This window comes from Staurois parvus, unplaced genomic scaffold, assembly GCF_062004578.1.
Source record: "Staurois parvus isolate SC_StPar_1 unplaced genomic scaffold, SC_StPar_1.0 ptg000099l, whole genome shotgun sequence".
Lineage (NCBI taxonomy): Eukaryota > Metazoa > Chordata > Amphibia > Anura > Ranidae > Staurois > Staurois parvus.
Window position 1 is genome coordinate 4,178,383 of NW_028317895.1, and position 21,388 is coordinate 4,199,770.

Consider the following 21,388-nt stretch of genomic DNA (forward strand, 5'->3'; position numbering starts at 1 on the left):
CTGTGATGATGGGGTAGGCTGAGCTGCCCTGTGTCAATAGATGCAGACAAGGCAGCTTGGGAGCGAGCCCCCAAAAGTGCCGTATAGGAAGCTTCTTCCTGTGTTAGTGCCTGCTAAAGAGAAGTTAGCAATGCCAGTGGGGGATCCCAGAAGAAAAGGATCAGGGATGCTCTGTGCAGTTACATATGGCATGTTTTATTTTGAACAGAAAAAAAACAAACCTTTCAATGTTACTTTTTTAAAAGCCATGTGTCCATGCATTTACCTGAGTTCAGGAGCAGCAGCACTCACAGGCCATAAAATGCAGAAGAATCACATTCAGCAGAGGAGTGTTTTGACAGAACTGTCAAACACGGCAAAAAACATGTAATCACTAGGCGTGTTTGGGCTTTTCTTTTTTCTTCATTTCAATGACCAAAATGTATTCTGGCCAATGAAATGAATAAAACGCCCATGTGCTTGACGTGGGTAAACGCAGTACACATTTACCAGCGTCAAGCACTTTTTTTGCTGCCAGAAAGAAAAATGTCCAGGATGTCTGTCAGTGTCCATGAGGCAGTTTTCTGTTTCATGATTATAGTGATCCAGACTTCCCCAGTCTTAAAAGGGCAGCAAGGCATGACTGTTAAAGCCAGGATGGGAAGAATACCACCTGTTATCTGAGCCAACTTCCAAGCGCAGGCGATTGTTTTGTCACCCATTTGGAATGCATGAGGCAGAGCCAAGCCCTTCCCAGATGTTTACTCTGCTTTCTACCACAATGATATTTTGTTATCTAGACTGGAAACATTTGTTTCATTGTAAGATTGTTAGTTTTTATTCTTTGCTACTATTTGCAGGAAGGCAGGCAAGTTTGCTGTAAGGCAGGGGTGTCCAAACTTTTTTCAAAGAGGGCCAGATTGGATGAAGTGAACATGGTGGAGGGCCGAACATTTTTCCGAACATTCTTTGAACCATTACAATTAAATGCAAATAAATTATTTTATGCCAAGTTAATTGCAAACGACATACTTTTCATTTCATAACATTAAGATCAACTGACAGCTGAGTTTTCACAATGTATTTAAAATAAATTTAAAAAAAACTTACCTGCACTAATGTGAAGGGTGAAAAAGGTAGCTGGAGCTGAAGTCTCTGCTCGGCAGCCGGGAGGGGAAGAGAAACACACTTCACGCTGGAAGCCCGGCCCTGACATCACCGCCCTCTGTCACTCCCAGCGCGGCGCAGTCACGCATGCACACTGCTCTCAAGCAGAAGACTGTCTGCCACAGAAGGGAGGGCCGTGGGACAGCCGCATTTACACAGACCAGGGAGAACGCGCCGCAGTCAGGCATGCGGACTGCCCTCTGCTCTCAAGCAGAAGACTGTCTGCCATAGAAGGGAGGGCCGTGGGAGGGCCACATTACACAGAGCAGGGAGGGCTGTTGGAGGGCCGTATTAAACCGACCCCCGGGCCGTAAATGGCCCGCGGGCCCAACTTTGGACATGCCTGCTGTAAGGGAATTGTAACCCCATTCCAACTAGTGCCACTTGAGTGCTTCACAGCTGCTATTACAGTGATTAAAAAGCATGTTTAAATAAAGTAAAAGTACATTTCTTTTAAAAATCTTCCATGCTCCAGCAGTAAAAACAAAAAAAAAAGTTTATGTAGAGTATACAGTGCAGCAGTCAAGCTGTAGTTGCACAGCTAGCGGAGAGCAGTGGTCAGGATTAGGTGTCATCTTGCACTAATGGTCAGTCTGCTACCTTCACGCAGTATGCCCCCATACACACTGGGGGGGGGGGGGGGGTCAGCATTCATTCCGTCCCCTAACTGATGGTCAGTGCTCAGCGTTTTCCCCCCCCCCCTTTCCCTCAGTGGTTAATTTTCAGCACGACCACCTTACAATAGTGGTTCGTGCTCAGCGTTTCCCCCCCCCCCCCCTTTCCATCATTGGTCAATTTTCAGCGCGACCACCTTACAATAGTGGTTCGTGCTCGGTGCATTCCCGGATAGTGGTACTCAGTGGTCAGCATACCCCCGTACACAGTAACCGTGTGGATGAGAAAATATCCATTGTATTTAGGCACCCATAGTAACCACAGTTGTCACAGTGACTGCAGCTGATAGATTGCAGTCACTGTTTTGGCCAATAATTTGCCTCCAGTAGATTTATTTATTCTTTTAAAGAATAAGGTCACCTTTGGAAAATGTTACATGTTCCAGCATCTGCAGCCTCCCTCCTTCAATTTGAAAACCGTGTGACAGTGCGGGGCTCTGCCCATACGGCCGTTGCATTTATTCTTTTAGTTTCCTGTGAATGGATAGACAAGTACCATCAGCCATTGCAGCTGACTGCTTGTAGTTCTCAAAACTGCAATGGCACTGGTGAGCACTATGGTAGTACATTGATCTTCCTGCTCTCAGGTAAGAGGTATGGGCAGACAGCTATCCTGAGAGGCTGCAGGAGCCTGAGGTTGCACCCACGATCTGCTGTTCATAGGTTCAGTGCTCTGCAGGCCTCTTTAAAATAAATAAATGCACCTGCAAAACAAATTGCCTGCACAAATGTGTATTTTTTTATTTTTTTTTAAATGGTGAACTTAGCCTTTTAAATCCACTTTTGTGGAGCTGGGTGGTACTTGCAGGGCAACTCATAGCTCTGGTTTTGTGCCGATTTCAGCAGAAATGTCAAAATTCAAGCCACCAGTGGGGACCTCAAAATTCAAGAGGGCAGAGTTATTTTTACTGCCCTGACAAGAATGCAAGATAGTTTCTGTATGCATTCTAGTAAATGGGCCCTATAATTTGTTTTATTACATCCATCCTTGCCAGTTGCAGGGCCCTATGAGAAAATTTAATATCTTGTTACAATACACAAAATAATAGTTAGAAAATTTAATATTGTGTTACAAAATTTCAAACATGGAACCAGGGTTATGGGATCTGCAGGCACCTGTTCTATACTGTAATATTATCTATCTCCTCCCTCCACAGTAGGTGGTAGTCAGAACCTTAGGACATACTGGAACCAGTACCTGAAGAATGCACATATAATGGTTTTTGTTGTGGATTCCACGGATGACAAGCGCCTGCAGCTGGCTAGACGAGAACTGCATCGGCTTTTGGAAGAGGCATCACACTTGCCACTGATGGTCCTAGCAAACAAGCAGGTAAATATTGGCTGGTTTTTTGCTTTGCTGTGATATGTCTATAATAGTGTGTGGTTTACAAAAAGGGATGCTTTGGTCTTCTGTCACTGCATTCATTTAAATCTTTTTATTTCTGCCTGGAGTTCAGTTTTACAATGAAAATATAATGGCTGGGTGTCTATTTAAAAAACAAAAACAAAAAAAAAACAACATTTACTATACATAATATCCTTTTTTGTTTGAAAAAAAAAAAATGCCAAATGCTTCCCAAAACACCATGGGTTAGCTATAGAGACAGCGCAGTAGAAGCTGCCTGCTTTGAGGGTTGCTTTGTCTTGAAACAATGGGCAAAGCTGCCCAGTAAGGGATGACTTACTTTGCTGACTGTGTAAACGTCAGCTGGAGCTAGTGAGGTCTGTAAATGGGCTTACTATAACAAAGTGCAGGGAGAAAAATGTGAACAGGAGCCAAGAGCTCTACCTGCTGGCCAAATCTAAGACTGCACAGTAATATGCATATTTTATATTATACTATAAAGACAATGTGTACACACTTTTTTTTTTTTTTTTTTTTTTAAACATTCCTATTTCAGTCTACATATACAAAAAGTCCTCACTTTTTTTCATCAACCCCTAATTATGTTTTATTTAGATGTAATGGTGGCACATTAAGATTTATTAACACGGGAGCACAGATAGTGCATAGTAACCAACCAGCTTTAATGTCAGCTTGCTCAATTAATCTTTAACAATAAAACTTAGACGTGGATTGGTTACTATGCACAGTTGTTCCAGTTTTAGATTTCCCCAACTGCCTCTGAGAATCGTACATACATTTCCTTGGTCAGTGCATATCGTATCTAATAGCCGATATAGTAAATTGCAGTTTTATTGCTGTACTATAGAATAATGCCAAGTTGTGACCTCCGATTCTCTACCTCAGTCTCAGGGGTGGCAAAACTTGCTGTACACACTGCTCCTATACAACCTGAAGCCTGTGTGCAAAACCATAACAGTTTTTTTTGTATGTATTTTTGTTGTCTAACCAATGGTGAGCAAATACAGTACCTGAACTGAAGGTGCAAGTAGTGGCCAGATGAAAGAAAAATAAACAAATGGCAAATGTGTCTGTGCTACTTTCTTTTGTTGGGGCCTTTTCACACCACTGTACTGCAGTAATGCACATTATAGTTCTATGCTTTGTAAATGGCACACCACTGCAACAAAAGTGCAGAAGGTTTTTTTTTTTTTTTTGGGTCCCTTCTGACATAAAATGAAAACATACCAATACAAACCACCCTGGTGTGAATAGGTGTGTGATAGATACATTTTTTTTTTTTTTTGCTTAGCATTGGCCTATAAGTGACTTAGTACAAAGGGCCCTAAGGATAATGAAAGGATTTTAGGCTAGATAGTTGGTTCATGCTTTAGTGCTGTGGTATGGTGTTGCTAATTACAAATATTTTAAAACAGATTTAGTAAATGTTGCAAAGCACCTGTCTAGTGTCACCTATTTTTTAGATAACATTAGAACATGTTACACTGTGACAGGACCATTCCTACTGAAATTCAACTGTAGTAGAGAGAAACCGTAAAAGTGACATTTGTGTGTCCTATGTAAAACTTTTGTTTTCCCTCCTCGTACCATACAGTGATGGTCCTTTTCGAGGCATTAAAAACTGTACATACTTGCCTATTTTCAGCTCACTCCAGTCATGTGAGTTCCCTATGTCAGCCAGCGGCTGCAGGCAAAAGGAGAGACTTCTCCAGCAATGGCTAGTAAAGCCTGGAACAGAGATGTCTCCCATAGGCTTCAATGGCCCATTTGTTATTGGTGCTTCCTGCTCTCCCCTGAAGCTGTGCTGGCTGACATAGGGGAGCCATATCACACGAAAGGACTGTAAATGGCAAGAAAAAGTATATACACTTTTTTTTTTTACACAGGTTAGCATAGGTATTGCATTACAGCTTTGTGTAATTTAGGGCTGAGCTGGAATTCCACTGTAAATGTTTCTCCTGCTTTGTCTAACCCATAGCACTTTGGGAATCTCTTTTCACATTAAATTATAGACAGCAGAAGGTTGCATTAGTGCCTCTGATAGAAATCTTGTACTTCTCAACCAGGGTTCCTCCAGAGCAGAACTGAAAAACTGCAGCCCTCCAGCTGTTGTGGAACTATATGTTCCATCAGGCATTGCAAGAGTGACAATCACGACTCCCAGAGGCATGATGGGAGGACAGACAGGTACTCCGAGGCATGATGAGACTTGCAGTTCTGCAACAGTTGACTGACTACAGTTTGCCCACCCCTGCTCTAGAGGTTGGTTCCTTGAGCTTCAGCTGATGAATTATCAGATCAGAATTTAGATTCATATCTGATGGTTCTGGGTGGCAAAGCTAGTGCCACGATACCAAAGATCTTTTAAGCTCTAAGGGTGGCATCCTGGCCACCATCTCTGTAAGGCACCTTATTCCACTGGCCCCTGATAACATTTCTTGACAGGGTTTTTCTGAGACCTGAAAATTGATTTAGGGGGTAAAACATTTGCGTCAGCCCTACACTGATGACTTATTTAGCCATATAGCTTGTTTTACAGAATTTAAATATGTAAAAAGGAGACTAGAGCTCCACCTGCTGGTGGGATGGAAGTCTATGTAAGAAGCACTATTTGATTCACTTTTTTTTTTTTGCCCTGTTTTTATAAAAAATGTGGAGGTAACCACTTTACTGAATATAAAGTCAATACCCAATGCCAATGGACAGTTTGTGGTATGAGAGCAGGTAGTACTGAGGCATCAAAAAAAGGGGCACCAAGGCAAAGACTGGATCTCACCGTTAGGTGGTTACTGGTGTCTGAATCCCAACAGTTTCTTACCCTTTCAAAAAAAGTCTTTAGTGTTATTCATTATGCTAAAGATAACTCTTGATGGCTGGGCATAATGGACATTTGAGAGGATACAAACATCACATTTAAATGTGCTGAGACTGTTGGATAAAATTTTCATGGAGTGAAATGGCTGAATATTTATACAGCATGTTCTGCTCTAATATCAGACTTTTTCTTCCCTTTTTCATTAGGATTGTCAGTCAGCACTTGATATTTCTGCTATTCACTCAGAGTTATCATTGCATCGAATCCAGGGCCAAAGGGAGGTGATGTTACTGGGAACTAGTGCTGTTTGCAATGGATTTGGTCAGAGTACCAGTTTACAGATGGTGAGGTCACTGCTTGAAGAACGACTACACCAAGTTAGAGGATCACAGCAAAATATCATACCGCTGCAAAACAGCTGCTGGCAAACCTCATTTGAAAGAGAGAAAAGTGCATAACGGATATGTAGACTTGTCCTGCTACTAATTTGTGGACTGAGTTAGTACTGGAGGACTGACAAAAGCCATGCATAAGATGCCCTCTCAGAGGTGATAGGATGTGAGGGCTGGTCCCTGCTCCAACCTCTTGCCTTTTCGGCAATATGCCAATCTACTGCTGATAACTTATTTTATAAGAATTACAATGTTTATACACAATATAATAAAAATGTTACTTTGCCACTGTCCTTATTTAATGTTACAAATACATATAAAAATACATTAATTATAAGATCATTTAGTCACGGCTCTACCTGATGTCAGGATGGGCCTTGGGGTAACTGAGGTTGCAGCCACTTTTATTTCTGTCCATAACTAAAACACATCAATGATGGTTGGAAAAGGTCTGTGCTCAAATCACAGGCCATATCAGAGTCTGCATAGAAGCATGCTCTACAGTTTGTTACTGTTTTGTTCTTGATGTAAGCAGAGCCTCGTACTCCTGTGGGTGATGTCGCTTGTACAGGTTGATTTTACGCATTATCTGTTTGGGTGTGTCCTGGTAGTAATTCTGCTCATCACGAGCCATTGCCTACACAGAAGAATGATAAAGTGAAAAGAACAAAAAAAAAAAAAAGTCTGTCACCTACAAGCCAGCTTAGACATTCTTTTAGCAAAACTGTATCCAAAGATGAGTTTTCTGCCATTCAATGCATACATTTGTTTACAGCAGGTGCTCTATTATCAGAAATTAACTTTGAAAATTGAGTTTTTTTTTTTTTTAAATCAACTTCCTAGTCCCAATACATATCTATGCTAGGTGTAGTAGGTTGCTTGAAATTCAAGTAATCAATGAACACAGGAGTATATATACTGCTAAAAATAATTAAAAGCAACACTTTGAAAACACATCAGATCTCAATGGGGGGAAAAAAAATAAAAATACTGATATGGACTGGGTAATGTGTTAGGAACGTAAGGATGCCCCATCCTTTGAATTCAGTCCAGTGTAGGTTGATAATTTTTGTTTCAATTAAAGACCGTGGGAAAAAAAAAAAAAATGCAGCATTCTAGTCAATGTTGCTGAAATATCACTGCAGCAACTCAAAATGGCACTCAATAGTTTGTATGGTCCCCATGTGCTTGTATGCATGCCGCTATAATGAAACTATGGATAGTGTCTTGGGGAATTTCCTCCCAGATCTGGAGCAGGGCATCACTGAGCTTCTGGACAGTCTGAGGTGCAACCTGGCAGCAGCAGATGCACCAAAACCTGATATCCCAGAGGTATTCTATTGGATTTAGGTCAGGAACGCATGGGGGGCCATTTCAATGGTATCAATACCTTCATTCTCCAGGAGCTGCCTGCATACTCTCGCCACATGAGGTCATGCACGAGGAGGAACCCAGACCCCACTGTACCAGCGTAGGGTCTGACAAAGGGTCCAAGGATTTCATCCAAATACCTAATGGCAGTCTGGGTGCCATTGTCTATCCTGTAGAGGTCTGTGCGTCCCTCCATGGATATGCCTCCCCAGACCATCACTGACCCACCAACAAAAATGGTCATGCTGAATGATGTTACAGGGAGCATAATGTTCTCCACACCCTTTCAAGTCTGTCACATGTGCTCAGGGTGAACCCGCTCTCATCTGTGAAAAGCACAGGGTGCCAGTGGTGGACCAGCCAATTCTAGTGTTCAATGGCAAATGCCAATTGAGCTCTATGGTGCCAGGCAGTGAGCACAGGGCCCACTAGAGGACCTTAGGCCACCCTCATGAAGTCTGATTGTTTGGTCAGAGACATTCACACCAGTGGCTGCTGGAGGTCAGTTTGTAGGGCTCTGGCATTGCTCATCCTGTTCCTCCTTGCACAAAGTAGTAGATACCGGTCCTGCTGATAGGTTAAGGACCTTCTACTGCCCTGTCCAGCTCTCCTAGAGTAACTTCCTGTCTCTTAGAATCTCCTCCATGCACTTGAGACTGTGCTGGGAGACACAGCAAACCTGGCAATCGCACATATTGATGTGCCATCCTGGAGGAGTTGGACTGCCTGTGCAACCTCTGTAGGGTCCAGGTATCGCCTCATGCTACCAGTAGTGACACTGACCCTACCCAAATGCAAAACTAGTGAAAAACTGTCAGAAAAGATGAGTCGGAAAAGAAATGTCAGTGGCCTCCACCTGTAAAACCATTCCTGTTTTCTGGGGTTATCTCATTGTTGCGCACCTAGTGCACCTGTTAATTTCATTAACAGCAAAAGCAGCTGAACCTGATTATCAACCCCCCCCTGCTACTTAACTGACCAGATCGATATCCCAGGAGTTTAACTGACTTGATGCCACACTCTGCTCAAAAAGTGTTTGTAAAACAAACCATTCAGTTTAAAACACTGCTCAAAAAAAAAAAAAATTAAACACATAGAAATGAAAGGCAAAACATTTGTGTATGGATAGAGAGATACACACACAAAAATATATATATTACCAGTTTTTCCTTTTTATACGTGATCACATACCTTCTGTTCCCAGCACAGCTAAAGAACTGACCACGCTGTGCTTATGCTTAGTGCAGTCAGTGTAATAGGAAAGCAAAAGGGACTGGCAGGAACACCAGGGATTAATACAAAAAACAGGATGTTTTCATACAAGGACACGGCGCAGCAGGCACATAGGGAGAATTTGAAATGTTGGGTTCACATGAATAGGGAGGAAATCCTTCCATGGGACAGTTATTCTAGTGACAACTGTTTAAGAAGGGATTTCCCTTATTTTGGAGAGATTTTTGTCTCATTTCCTAATGGATAAGAAGTGAGTGGAAATCCACCTTACTGGGACACAGATGGATTAAAATAAAAACCTAACATGCTTTTCTACTCTATCCAAACACAAAAGGTGTAACAGATTTAGTATAGTCATATGTTTGGTACCTTGTAGTCTTCACCATAGTTTTCCACCATGTGACGAACATACAGAATCATGTCGTTAGAGATGCCCATAGTCTTTTTGGATGGAATGCTGGCAGCAGCTTTCAGTTCTGTAACATAATATGGATGAGCACAAAATTCAGAAAGAAACAAACACTCTCACTGTCCCCCCGGATAGCCTTTGATCTTAGAAATGGGTGAGTTAGAGGTACCAAGCAATAATTTTCTCCCCTAGACATCTCAAGCTGCAGGCGGTTAGACACTACATATTCTGGGTGCCCTCTCTAAAAAAATCTTACATGATGACATCAAGTGATGCTCTTTTCACTGGGTAACTGAGAATCCTCTAGCCAAAATTTGGAAATCCTGCAGCCCAAGATGTCCTCTGCAACAACACGTTTCATACTTTTTTTTTTTTCCTGAACAAGGCTGTAGTGATTACAGTGCATTCATAAAGTATTTAGACCCCCCCTCCCTCTTTTTTTTTTTTGCAATTTTATGTTGCAGCCTAATACTACAGTTGTTTAAATTCTTTTTTTTCCCTCACTATTCTACACTTCGTGCCCCATGATGAAAAAGCAAAAAAATTCTAAAAAAATGTCCGCAGATGTATGAAAAAAACAAACTGAAATATCACATTGGCATAAATGTCCAAACCCTTTGCAACAACACTTGAAATTTAGCTCAGTTATCTCCTATTTCTCTTGATAATTGCTGAAATGCTTCTACACTTTGATTGGATTCCACCTGTGGTAAATTAAATTGATTGGACATGATTTGGAAAGGTACACACCTCTCTGTAAAAGGCCTCACAGCTAACAATGAATTTCAGAGCAAACACCATGAGCTCAGGGAAACTGGCTGCAGAGCCCAGAGATAGGATTACGGTCACAGATCTGGAAGAGGCTAGAAAAATTTGTTTGCTGCACTGAAGGTTCCCAAGAGCACAGTGTCCTCCCTTAGTTCTCAAATGGCAACAGTAAGCCACAACCAGGACTCTTCCCGGCCAAAGGGAATAATTGGGGGAGAAGGGCCTTCGTAAGAGAGGTGATCAAGAACCCCATGTTCACCGACGGCGCGCCAGAGATCCTGTGTGGAGATGGGACAAGGTTCTAGAAGGACAACTATCACTGAAACCCTCCAGCGATCTGGGCTTTAGTGCAGAGTGACTAGACACCTCTCCTCAGTTTAAAAACACATGAAAGCACGACTGGACTTTGCTTAAAAAAAAGGCACCTGAAAGGCTCTCAGACTGTGAGGAACAAGATTCTCTGGTCAGGTGACACCAAGATTGAACTGTTTGGCCTCAAGTCTAAACATTATGTCTGGAGGAAACCAGGCACCACTCATCACCTGCCCAATACCATCCCAACAGTGAAGCATGGTGGTGGGAGCATAATGCTGTGGGGGTGTACAGCAGCAGGGACTGTTAGGGTTGAGGGAAAGCTGAATGGAGCAAATTAAAGAGATCCTCAATGAAAAGCTCTTTCACAGTGCTCAGGACCTCAGATTGGTCCACCTTCCAACATGACAATAATCCTAGGCACACAGCAAAGACAACACAGGAGTGGCTTAGGAACAACTCTGTAAATGTCCTAGAGTGGCCCAGCCAGAGCCCTGACTTGAACCCTATTGAACATCTCTGGAGGGACCTGAAAATAGCTGTCCACCGACTGTCCTCATCCAACCTGACTTATCTTGAGAGGATTTGCAAAGAATGGCAGAAAATCCCCCAATCCGGGTGTGCAAAGCTTGTGGCATCATACCCAAAAGACCTGAGGCTGTAATTGTTGCCAAAGGTGCTTCAACAAAGTACAGAGGTTGCTTTTGACCTGTTTCTACATTGCGTTTGCACCTGTGTGCTGACGCGTTTTGCTCCCCCCCCCATTTTTATTGTTGCTCGGCAGATTTAAAATGCAAAACGCATCAAAAACATGTCAGAAAAGCACTACATGTTTTTCTGCAGCATTTCCGTTAAAGTCTATAGAACTAAAAACGCAACTTTTTGCGTTCAAAAAAAGTACCTGACCCTTTCCAAAAAGGCACCAGATGAAAACGCGGAGATGTGAATATGTCCCATAAGAAATCATGTTAAATGGACTGTACTGCATTTCTGCAAAATGCTTAGGTATGAACCTAGGGTGAAGGGTCTGAATACTTAAGTACATGTGATATTTCAGAGTTTTTTAGTTTTAACAAATTCACAGACATTTCTAAAATTCTGTTTTTCTGTGTAGATTGAAGAGAAAAAAAAAAAAAAGTAAACAACTGTAGTATCAGCCTGCAACATAATAGTGAAAAAAAGTGAAGGGTGCCTGTATACTTTATGAATGAACTGTATATTTTAAAAAGATCCAAATGAAAATATCTAAAAAAAAAAAAAAAATGGAAATCTGGGAGCTGCAACATAAAATTAGCTGGCATGGTTTGAGTAAAGACAGGACTACAGGAGTAAATGCATTGCAGGTGGAGGGGAAATCACAAGCCTCTCATGGGGTATATGAAACCTGCAGTTTTTAACCAATTTGCATCTCCTTTTGCAACTGAAGTTTTGGAAAGGTTTCTGCAAAACGTCTGCCTATATATGTGCCAATGTGTGATGTTTGCAGTGTTCGCAACATGTGCATTTCTACTGCTGACTACTATAAGCTTGGTACTGCAACCCAGCAATAAATTTGGTTACGTCTTATGCAGGCCATAGATGGGGAGAAAAAACGGCAGATTTTTCTTTTAAAAAACGAAAATTCGGTCGTTCAAGCGGCCGACGTTACCATCAATGGTAAAAAAAAAAAAAAAATCGGCCGATTTTCATCCCTTCTACAGCTGGCAAAAAGTGTCCCTGCAGAGAGCTCCGCTATTTCTGACAGTTCCTTCACATTTACAGCGGTTGAAACATTGTATCTATTTGTTTCCATTTAGGATACAGATGTTTTTATTCGGAAACAAATAGATACAATGTTTCAACCGCTGTAAATGTCAAAGAACTGTCAGAGAACTGTCAGAAATAGCGGAGCTCTCTGCAGAGATACTTTTTGCTGGACTGGAATTCTTCTTATTTTCATCCTACTTCTTCTTCATCATCCTCATCTTCTTCATCATCCTCATCTTCTTCATCATCCTCATCCTCTTCTTCATCATCCTCATCCTCTTCTTCATCATCCTCATCCTCTTCTTCATCATCCTCATCCTCTTCTTCATCATCCTCATCTTCTTCCTCATCCTCATCTTCTTCCTCATCCTCATCCTCTTCCTCATCCTCATCCTCTTCCTCATCCTCTTCTTCTTCCTCATCCTCTTCTTCTTCCTCATCCTCTTCTTCTTCCTCATCCTCTTCTTCATCATCATCCTCATCCTCATCATCATCCTCATCCTCTTCATCCTCATCCTCTTCATCCTCATCCTCTTCTTCATCATCCTCTTCCTCTTCTTCATCATCCTCATCCTCTTCTTCATCATCCTCATCCTCTTCCTCATCCTCTTCCTCATCCTCTTCCTCATCTTCTTCCTCATCCTCATCTTCTTCTTCATCCTCATCCTCATCTTCTTCTTCATCCTCATCCTCATCTTCTTCTTCTTCCTCATCCTCTTCTTCCTCATCCTCTTCTTCCTCATCCTCTTCTTCCTCATCCTCTTCTTCCTCATCCTCTTCTTCCTCATCCTCTTCTTCCTCATCCTCTTCTTCCTCATCCTCTTCTTCCTCATCCTCTTCTTCCTCATCCTCTTCTTCCTCATCCTCTTCTTCCTCATCCTCTTCTTCCTCATCCTCTTCTTCCTCATCCTCTTCTTCTTCTTCTTCATCCTCTTTTTCATCCTCTTCTGCATCCTCTTCCTCTTCTTTTTGTCTTCCTCTTGCAGGTCAATGCTCATGCGCAGATTTTTTATCGGTAAAAAAACGGCCGATTGGCCCATTAATGCCGCGAAAATCGGCCGATCGGCTGATTTTTTTCCAACTTTACCAAAAAAAAAAAAAACGGCCAAAATCCCGAAAAACGGCCGACCAAATCGCCCACTAACGATCCGAAAATCGGCCGATTTTATTTTCGGCCGACAAATCGGCCGATTTTCGACCCATCTATGGCCTGCATTAGAGGGAAAAAGAAATCACACAAAAGGATAGCCTGGGTCTTTACAGCACCAGAGGAGGGACAAATGCTGTTACAGTTTGTTACATTTCATAGTATACTACAACATCATTTTGCTGCTTTCATACCTTTCAGAAGAACACAAGATCAGACGGACAACTTACCTTCTACAACATAGGATTTTCGGACTCTTCTCCGTTCACCGATCACCTACAATAAATCAGAGAACATACCAAACACTATAAGAACACAGTTTCAATAAAACCATTTAAAGCTGAACTCTGGGAATTGGATAAAATCTACTCTAGTAAACGCCCCACTGCAAAGATTAAATGCATGTTTAGTCCAGGTGGTGAAGGGATAAGCTGTATTACACTATCCCTCAGTCCAGCACGGTTTTCCTCCACCCGAAGCACTAAGCTGTGGGCGATACCCTGGGGTCATCATGTGCTATTAACCCTGTGTTGTATGTGAATAGATAAACTTCCAACAAGGGCCCAAACCACCTTAGGCTAGGTTCACACCTATGCAGTTTGCATTTAAGCAGTATGCTTTGGCACATGCGTTTGATGCGTTTTTTGGGGTTTTTTTTGTTGCGAGGCAGACTAAAAACGCATCAAAAACGCACGACCTGCTTTTCTACAGCATCTCCATTGAGGTGTATATAACCAAAAACACATTTTGCATTTAAAAAAGTCCCTGACCCTTTCCAAAAAACGCACAAAGTGAAAACGCGGAGATGTGAATGTGTCCCATAGGAAATCATGTTAAATGGACTGCTGTGCGGTTCCACAAAATGCTTAAGTGTGAACCTAGACTTAGAGAGGAGGCTATGCAGGACTGCATGAAGTGAGAGCGCCTGCTGGAGCAAGGAATAAGTATTACACCTTATTCATACACCCTGGACTAAAAGAGGATTTAAAGGAGGACGGGGGCACTTCAATGGTAGAGTCTGCCTAATTTCAGCAGTTCAACTGTAAATAGATGTATGTACAAGTCATTTCTTGTTTTGTATCTTTAATGCATTTCACAATCCCATAATGCAAATACCCAGCTTTAGGAGCCACAAATCAATTGGTATGTCTCTTAAGCATTTCCCAATGATTTCAATACATTATTTTGAGCTGATTTTTCACGGGGCTATATATAGGAGTTGCACTATGCCACAACACCACCGGGGCAAAAGACATTAAATAATATAGATTCTCTACAGAGACTCAGAGCAGCAGAATACTTTCATTTTCTGATTGAAAAAAAAAAAATCCACACACACATTGTGTGGGCTCTGACTGGTTGCTGGGAGAATGCCTCGATATGAATTTCCTCCTTCATGGTATTAAGAATAATTCTAAAGTACAGGTGTCATTTAAAGACCAGTGCTTACTGTGTGTTCACGTATTGGCAGAGCTTTATTGGGGTCGGCAACCAGGCCCATCTCAGCCATGTTTCCAGCCACAGACTTTGAGTAATTCCAGGCATTTCTAATCTCATCACTGTAAATAAAACAGATAAAAAAAAAATGAGGAATTCCTCATAAATATATTCTTCAAGGCCAAGTTCACCTTTCAGTACATGTGGAGCACGTATTAAGACAACATACAACAATAGATATCAACCATCAATGAGGATAATGTTAGATGTCTCTGCTCCAAAGTCACAGAGCATACACTCTGCCAGCTTTCCTCTGCTGCAGGTGCCGTTTTCCCCTCCAAGAGCAAGTTGCGATCCAAACAAATGTAGAAAGCAACAAAGGGGCTGCATACTGTCAAGCACAACCATGGAGAAGTAATCAAAACTCAGGAGTCAGGTCCTCTATGATTAAGCTCTATCAGGGTGAAAAGCATCAAAGGGGCAGAACCTACAGGAGTTGACTGAGCTGAGCCAGAGTTTGGTTTACTGCTTCATGGATGTCCTTGACAGTGTGCAGCCCCTGGTTCATTGCTTTTTTTACGCATCACCTTGATGGCCGCGTCACCAGCCATCCCATTAAAGTGAATGGGACTGTTGGTGAGTCAACAGCAGGTCAGAGGAAGAGCTGGTGTGGAACACCCTCAAAAAGACTTAGTGTTACTGGGGATGTCAATAACACCAATACAGTGATCAGTGCTAATAAAAAGCACTGACACTGTACTAATGGCACTGGGCTAAAAGGGGTTAACATGTGGGGCAAACAAAGGGGTTAATTGTGTGCTGTGTGTGTGCGTTTCACTGTAAGCACACTGTTTTGCATGGCATGCAGAGCCATGCAAAGCAGTGTGCAGGAGCTGACAGGGGAGAGAACTGTATTGTTTACGTACAGTTATCTCCCTCTGCTGATGAGTAATCACCGCCCAGGCCCCAGTTATTGACAGCCAAGGCCGTGAATAGCAGCGTGTGCCCCCTACCCAGAAATGAAAAATCACACATTATATATACATACATACATACATACACACACACACACACACATATATATATATATATACATACACACGTGCGCGATTTTGTGCATCCGTGCCACTTTGTAGCAGTATTACTGCTATAGGGTGGACGGGAAGTGGTTAATTTGCAGGGATTTCCTCCCACTTCCTGTTCTGGCTATAGGACTGCAGAACAGAAGTGGTGAATCTCTCCAGTGTGTTCCAGTACAGTTCTGTGCAGAACAAAATGCAGCCTATTCTACTTTTTTTTCTGCACCGGAAACTGACTGCACTGGTGTGAACTAGGGCCATTGGAATACATGAAAAACAAATGCATATCACGGTGCAAACTCATCCCACTCAAATGAAAGGGCATGAAATCGCACCGCAAATTTAATTTATGTACAGAGTTGCATGACTGTGCAATTGTCAGAGTAACGCAGCGCCGTAACGCAACACAAACCGCTTCTTTAATTGCTTCCTGCCCGCCCTATAGCAGAAATACTGATATATACTATAGAATATACACGTGATTCGTGGTTTTCACGCCCCACCCAGATTGCGTCAGTTTGCCCGTCAGTACACCAGTCATCACATTTAACCCCTTGATAGCCAGGAACATGTTCATTCACAAACCAAAAATAGCAAAACATGGCCTGGTCAAGAAGGGGGGGGGGGTAAATCCTCTGGAGGGGAAGTGGTTAATATACATAAACGTTTATCATGAAAGGGCCCTTGTTTATGAGGGTACTATATCCCAGTATTTGCATTCTTTTCCATTGCGCTAACCCTCCCTTACTCGATCCAATAATAAATATATATATATATAAGGTTCAGGGTGAATGTGAGACGTTGATCGCCCTGTAGATGGAGAATGGCAGACTGGAGTCCCCGTTTCGATCTGACAGAGTCTGCTTGTGTCAGTGTTGTCAGCAATACCTCCTCTACACTCTCTGTCCTCACCATGTGATCCTCGGAGCACTTTTCTTCTTGGCTCGGCGCCTCAACTTCTTCCTATCCACACTGTAATTAAATGTGTTCTTCCGCGTCTTCCTCACCTTCCCCATCTTCTTCCTCTCACCAACAACACATGGGCGGCGGAGCACCAGGCGCACGGTTCTGACGTCACACGAACGGAAGGAGAGGCTTCTGGGATATGTAGTAATATGAATGAGAGCAGAGGGGGAGGAGAGTAAGGCGGTTGTATAGTGAGGAGTCCTTCAATGTGCTATGATACATAAAAGCTACATTGTGGAATCCATGTTGTGTTCGGTGCTTTTTTGGGATGATGGATACTTTGTTTTTGTTTTGTATTGGTTGGTTGGCCGGCCATATATATTGTTGTGTTTGGTTAGGTTTAGGCACGAATGCATTCTGTCTGAGGGCTGTGACACCATCTGTTGGGTAGTGATGAGCTCAGGTGTATTTGCATCAGTCACTGGTCGCACCGCTGCGATTTAAAATGGCATGATTTGTGTGCAATTTCAGGTGCAATTTACAAATTGAAATCGCACCTGAAATCTCATCTAATGAATGTGAATGTCGGTGTGTTCACACGTGTGATTAGTTGCAGCGCCAATTCTAAAATAGTTCTTGCATTACTTTTTCTGCAGTTTTGTTGCGATTTCACATCCATAGAATATAATGGAAATTGCACTGCAAATTGCAAGGAATTGTAGAAAATCTTCACAAGTAGCAACAAAGTCTTCAGAAATTGCACCTGAAATTGCACACAAATCGTGCGATTTTAAATCACAGCGGTGTGACTGGTGATTAAGGCTTCCTTTAGCTGTGGTTCATACTCCAGGTGCAGGAACTAAACCCCATCCTCTAGATCAGCGGTTCTCAACCTGTGGGTCGCGACCCCTTTGGGGGTCGAACGACCCTTTCACAGGGGTCACCTAAGACCATCGGAAAACACATATTTCCGATGGTCTTAGGAACCGAGACACCGCTCCTCTGTCTGTCTCCAGTTGTGGACGGGATGACATGCCGCCCCTGTCATCTGGACACCCCCCCGGGATCAATCCTCGCCGGCGATTGGCCGCCGGAAGTGTAGCACAGGAGAGGCACACAGGCGGCCAATCACCGGCGAGGAGGTGGAGCTTGGAGAGGAGGAGCTGAGCGGCACCGCGAAGATCGAGTGAGTGAAGAGAAGGAGAACGGCCGGAGAAGGAAGACAGCTGACCGTTAAGTGTCTGTACCATGGGAGAGGGAGGGAGCGAGCAAGCCCAGGCTGGAGCAGGGGTCAGCAAGGTAAGTATCATTGGTGTCAGTGGGAGGAATAGTGCCCAATCATTGGTGTCACTAATACCAATGATGGGGCACTATTCCTCCCACTGACACCAATGATGGGGCACTATTCCTCCCCCCACTGACACCAACGATGAGGCACGATTCCTCCCCCAAATGACACCAACGATGGGCACTATTCCTCCCTCCAGTGACACCAACGATGGGGCACTATTCCTCCCCCCACTGACACCAACAATGGGGCACTATTCCTCCCCCCACTGACACCAACGATGGGGCACTATTCCTACCCCCACTGACACCAACGATGGGGCACTATTCCTCCCCCACTGACACCAACGATGGGGCACTATTCCTCCCCCACTGACACCAAGGATGGGGCACTATTCCTCCCCCCACTGACACCAACGATGGGGCACTATTCCTCCCCCCACTGACACCAACGATGGGGAACTATTCCTCCCCCCACTGACACCAACGATGGGGCACGATTCCTCCCCCCACTGACACCAACGATGGGGAACTATTCCTCCCCCCACTGACACCAACGATGGGGCACTATTCCTCCCCCCACTGACACCAACGATGGGGCACTATTCCTCCCCCCACTGACACCAACGATGGGGCACTATTCCTCCCCCCACTGACACCAACGATGGGGCACGATTCCTCCCCCCACTGACACCAACGATGGGGCACTATTCCTCCCCCACTGACACCAACGATGGGGCACTATTCCTCCCCCCACTGACACCAACGATGGGGCACTATTCCTCCCCCACTGACACCAACGATGGGGCACTATTCCTCCCCCACTGACACCAACGATGGGGCACTATTCCTCCCCCACTGACACCAACGATGGGGCACTATTCCTCCCCCACTGACACCAACGATGGGGCACTATTCCTCCCCCACTGACACCAACGATGGGGCACTATTCCCTCCACTGGCACCTACGATGGGGCACTATTCCTCCCACTGGCACCAATGATGGGGCACTATTCCTCCCACTGGCACCAATGATGGGGCACTATTCCTCCCACTGGCACCAATGATGGGGCACTATTCCCCCCACTGACACCTATGATGGGGCACTATTCCTCCCACTGACACCAATGATGGGGCACTATTCCTCCCACTGACACCAATGATGGGGCACTATTCCTCCCACTGACACCAATGATGGGGCACTATTCCTCCCACTGACACCAATGATGGGGCACTATTCCTCCCACTGACACCAATGATGGGGCACTATTCCCCCCACTGACACCTATGATGGGGCACTATTCCTCCCACTGACACCAATGATGGGGCACTATTCCTACCACTGATACCAATGATGGGGCACTATTCCTCCCATTGACATCAGTGATGGGACACTATTCCTCCCACTGACACCAATGCCGTGGCACTACTCCTCCCACTGCAAAATTACAGTTATGAAGTAGCAACGAAAATAATTTTATGGTTGGGGGTCACCACAACATGAGGAACTGTATTAAAGGGTTGCGGCATTAGGAAGGTTGAGAACCACTGCTCTAGATCATGCTTGTCTCTGCACCCTACCCACCCCTAGATCCACCCCATAGAACCACCCCCTTTAGAGAACAGGGATCGATGTATAATTTGGGGGGGCTATACAAGTAATTTGCAATTAAAAACCTATTTGATAATAAAAAGCAATGCAGTAAAATGAAGAGATGGCATAATCCAGCAAAGAGGCATCCCATGTATACAGCAAAGAGACATCCCCATATATTCAGCAAAGGGATAATCCAATATAGCAAAGAGATTTCCCAGTCCAGCAGAGAAATCCCCATATATTCATCAAGGAGACATCCCAATCCAGCAAAGAGACATCCATATTCAGCAAAGAGACATCCCAATCCAGCTCACATCTGCATATGTTCAGCAAAGAGACATCCTAATCCAGCAGTGACATCCTTATATATACAGCAAAGAGATGGCCCAATCCAGCACAGAGACTGCCCAATGCAGCAGAGACATTTCCATATATTCAGCAGAGAGACATTCCAATACAACAAAAATACAGCCCAGTCCAGCAAAGAGACAACCCAGTCCAGCAAAGAGATATCCCCATTCAGCAAAGAGACATCCCATATAAATATATATATATATATATATATATATATATATATATATATATAGCAAAGAGACAGCACAATCCAGCAAAGAGATGGCCCAATCCAACAAAGTGACATCACCATATATTCAGCAAAGAAACATCCCCTATCCAGCAAAGAAACATCCCCATCCAACAAAGACAGTCCAAGCCAGCAAAGAGACATTCCCATACAGCAAAGGGACATCCCCATATATTCAATAAAGAGACATCCCCATCTATCAAAGGACATGTCCATCCAGTAAAGAGACAGCCCAATCCAGCAAGGAGACAGCACTGTTCAGCAAAAAAGAAACATCCCCATGTATTCAGCAAAGAGACAGTCCAATCCAGCAAGGAGACATCCCCATCCAACAAAGACACAGCCCCATCCAGCAAAGAGACATCCCCATCCAGCAAATAGCAAAATTTCCGCAAAGATACATCCTCAACCAGCAAAGAGAGCTCAATTCAGCAAAGAGACATCCCCATCCAGCAAAGTGACAAACCCAACCAGCAAAGAGTCAGCCCAATTCAGCAAAGAGACATCCCCATCCAACACAGAGACAGCCCAATCCAGCAAAGAGACATCCCAATTCAGCAAAGAGAAAGTCACGGGCACAGCACAACCTCATTACATTCTGTTGGCTAATAAGAAAGTATGACAGTTCTGTTTATGTAGTGCAACTTTAATGGGACTTTACACTCTTAAGTAGCATCAAAGTCGCATCAAAGTCACACTACATGAACAGAACTGTAATACTTTCCTATTAGCCAACAACAACAAAAAAGCGAAACGTGATATGCATAAAAAACGCAAAACATGCTGGAAAACGCATCAACTGGAACTTGCATAGATGTGAACCTAGCCTTCGATGCACCACATTTATCAGCAAAAATGGGGTTAAAACAGGCAGCAAGGAGGCATCACATTACTCCCTCACTGCCTATTAGTAGCCTCTGAAGCACAATCTGACCACAGATCATACTTCAGAGCAAAGACAGATTTAGGCTCCATGTACACGGGACACTTCTGAATGATGGAAACTGACTGCTGGAAAACATAGGTTAAAAAACGTCTGTTTAGCCGCGTTTGCATACTGCTTTTTTTGTGCGTTTATGCATGTTTATGAGTGTTTATGAGCATTTGCGTTTAGAGG

At 43.6% G+C, this 21,388-nt stretch overlaps 2 protein-coding genes across 2 annotated transcripts in view; one reads left to right on the top strand and one right to left on the bottom strand.

Annotated features, from left to right (window-relative positions):
• ARL10 (ARF like GTPase 10) overlaps positions 1-6,682 on the top strand; it is a 21,614-nt gene extending 14,932 nt beyond the window's left edge. Inside the window, exons 3-4 of the mRNA XM_089671119.1 lie at positions 2,978-3,153; positions 6,211-6,682. Coding sequence (XP_089527245.1) covers positions 2,978-3,153; positions 6,211-6,462 — 428 coding nt within the window. The 3' untranslated portion in view covers positions 6,463-6,682. The remainder of the gene's footprint in view (positions 1-2,977; positions 3,154-6,210) is intronic.
• On the bottom strand, positions 6,674-16,971 carry NOP16 (NOP16 nucleolar protein). Its single transcript, XM_089671120.1, has 5 exons — positions 16,811-16,971; positions 14,833-14,941; positions 13,613-13,658; positions 9,370-9,476; positions 6,674-7,033 (listed from the first exon to the last, which is right to left on the bottom strand). The coding sequence occupies exons 1-5, from the start codon at positions 16,912-16,914 to the stop codon at positions 6,905-6,907; spliced, it is 495 nt and encodes a 164-aa protein (XP_089527246.1). The 5' UTR covers positions 16,915-16,971; the 3' UTR covers positions 6,674-6,904.
• Between the last annotated feature and the right edge of the window lie 4,417 nt (positions 16,972-21,388).

Excerpts from the sequence above, each read along its gene's own strand:
- NOP16 (XM_089671120.1), bottom strand. The coding sequence starts at position 16,914 with ATGGGGAAGGTGAGGAAGACGCGGAAGAACACATTTAATTACAGTGTG. Across the intron at positions 13,659-14,832 it reads TGCCAATACGTGAACACACA|GTGATCGGTGAACGGAGAAG; the intron begins GTAAGCACTGGT and ends GATTTATTGTAG. Across the intron at positions 7,034-9,369 it reads ACTATGGTGAAGACTACAAG|GCAATGGCTCGTGATGAGCA; the intron begins GTACCAAACATA and ends TCTTCTGTGTAG.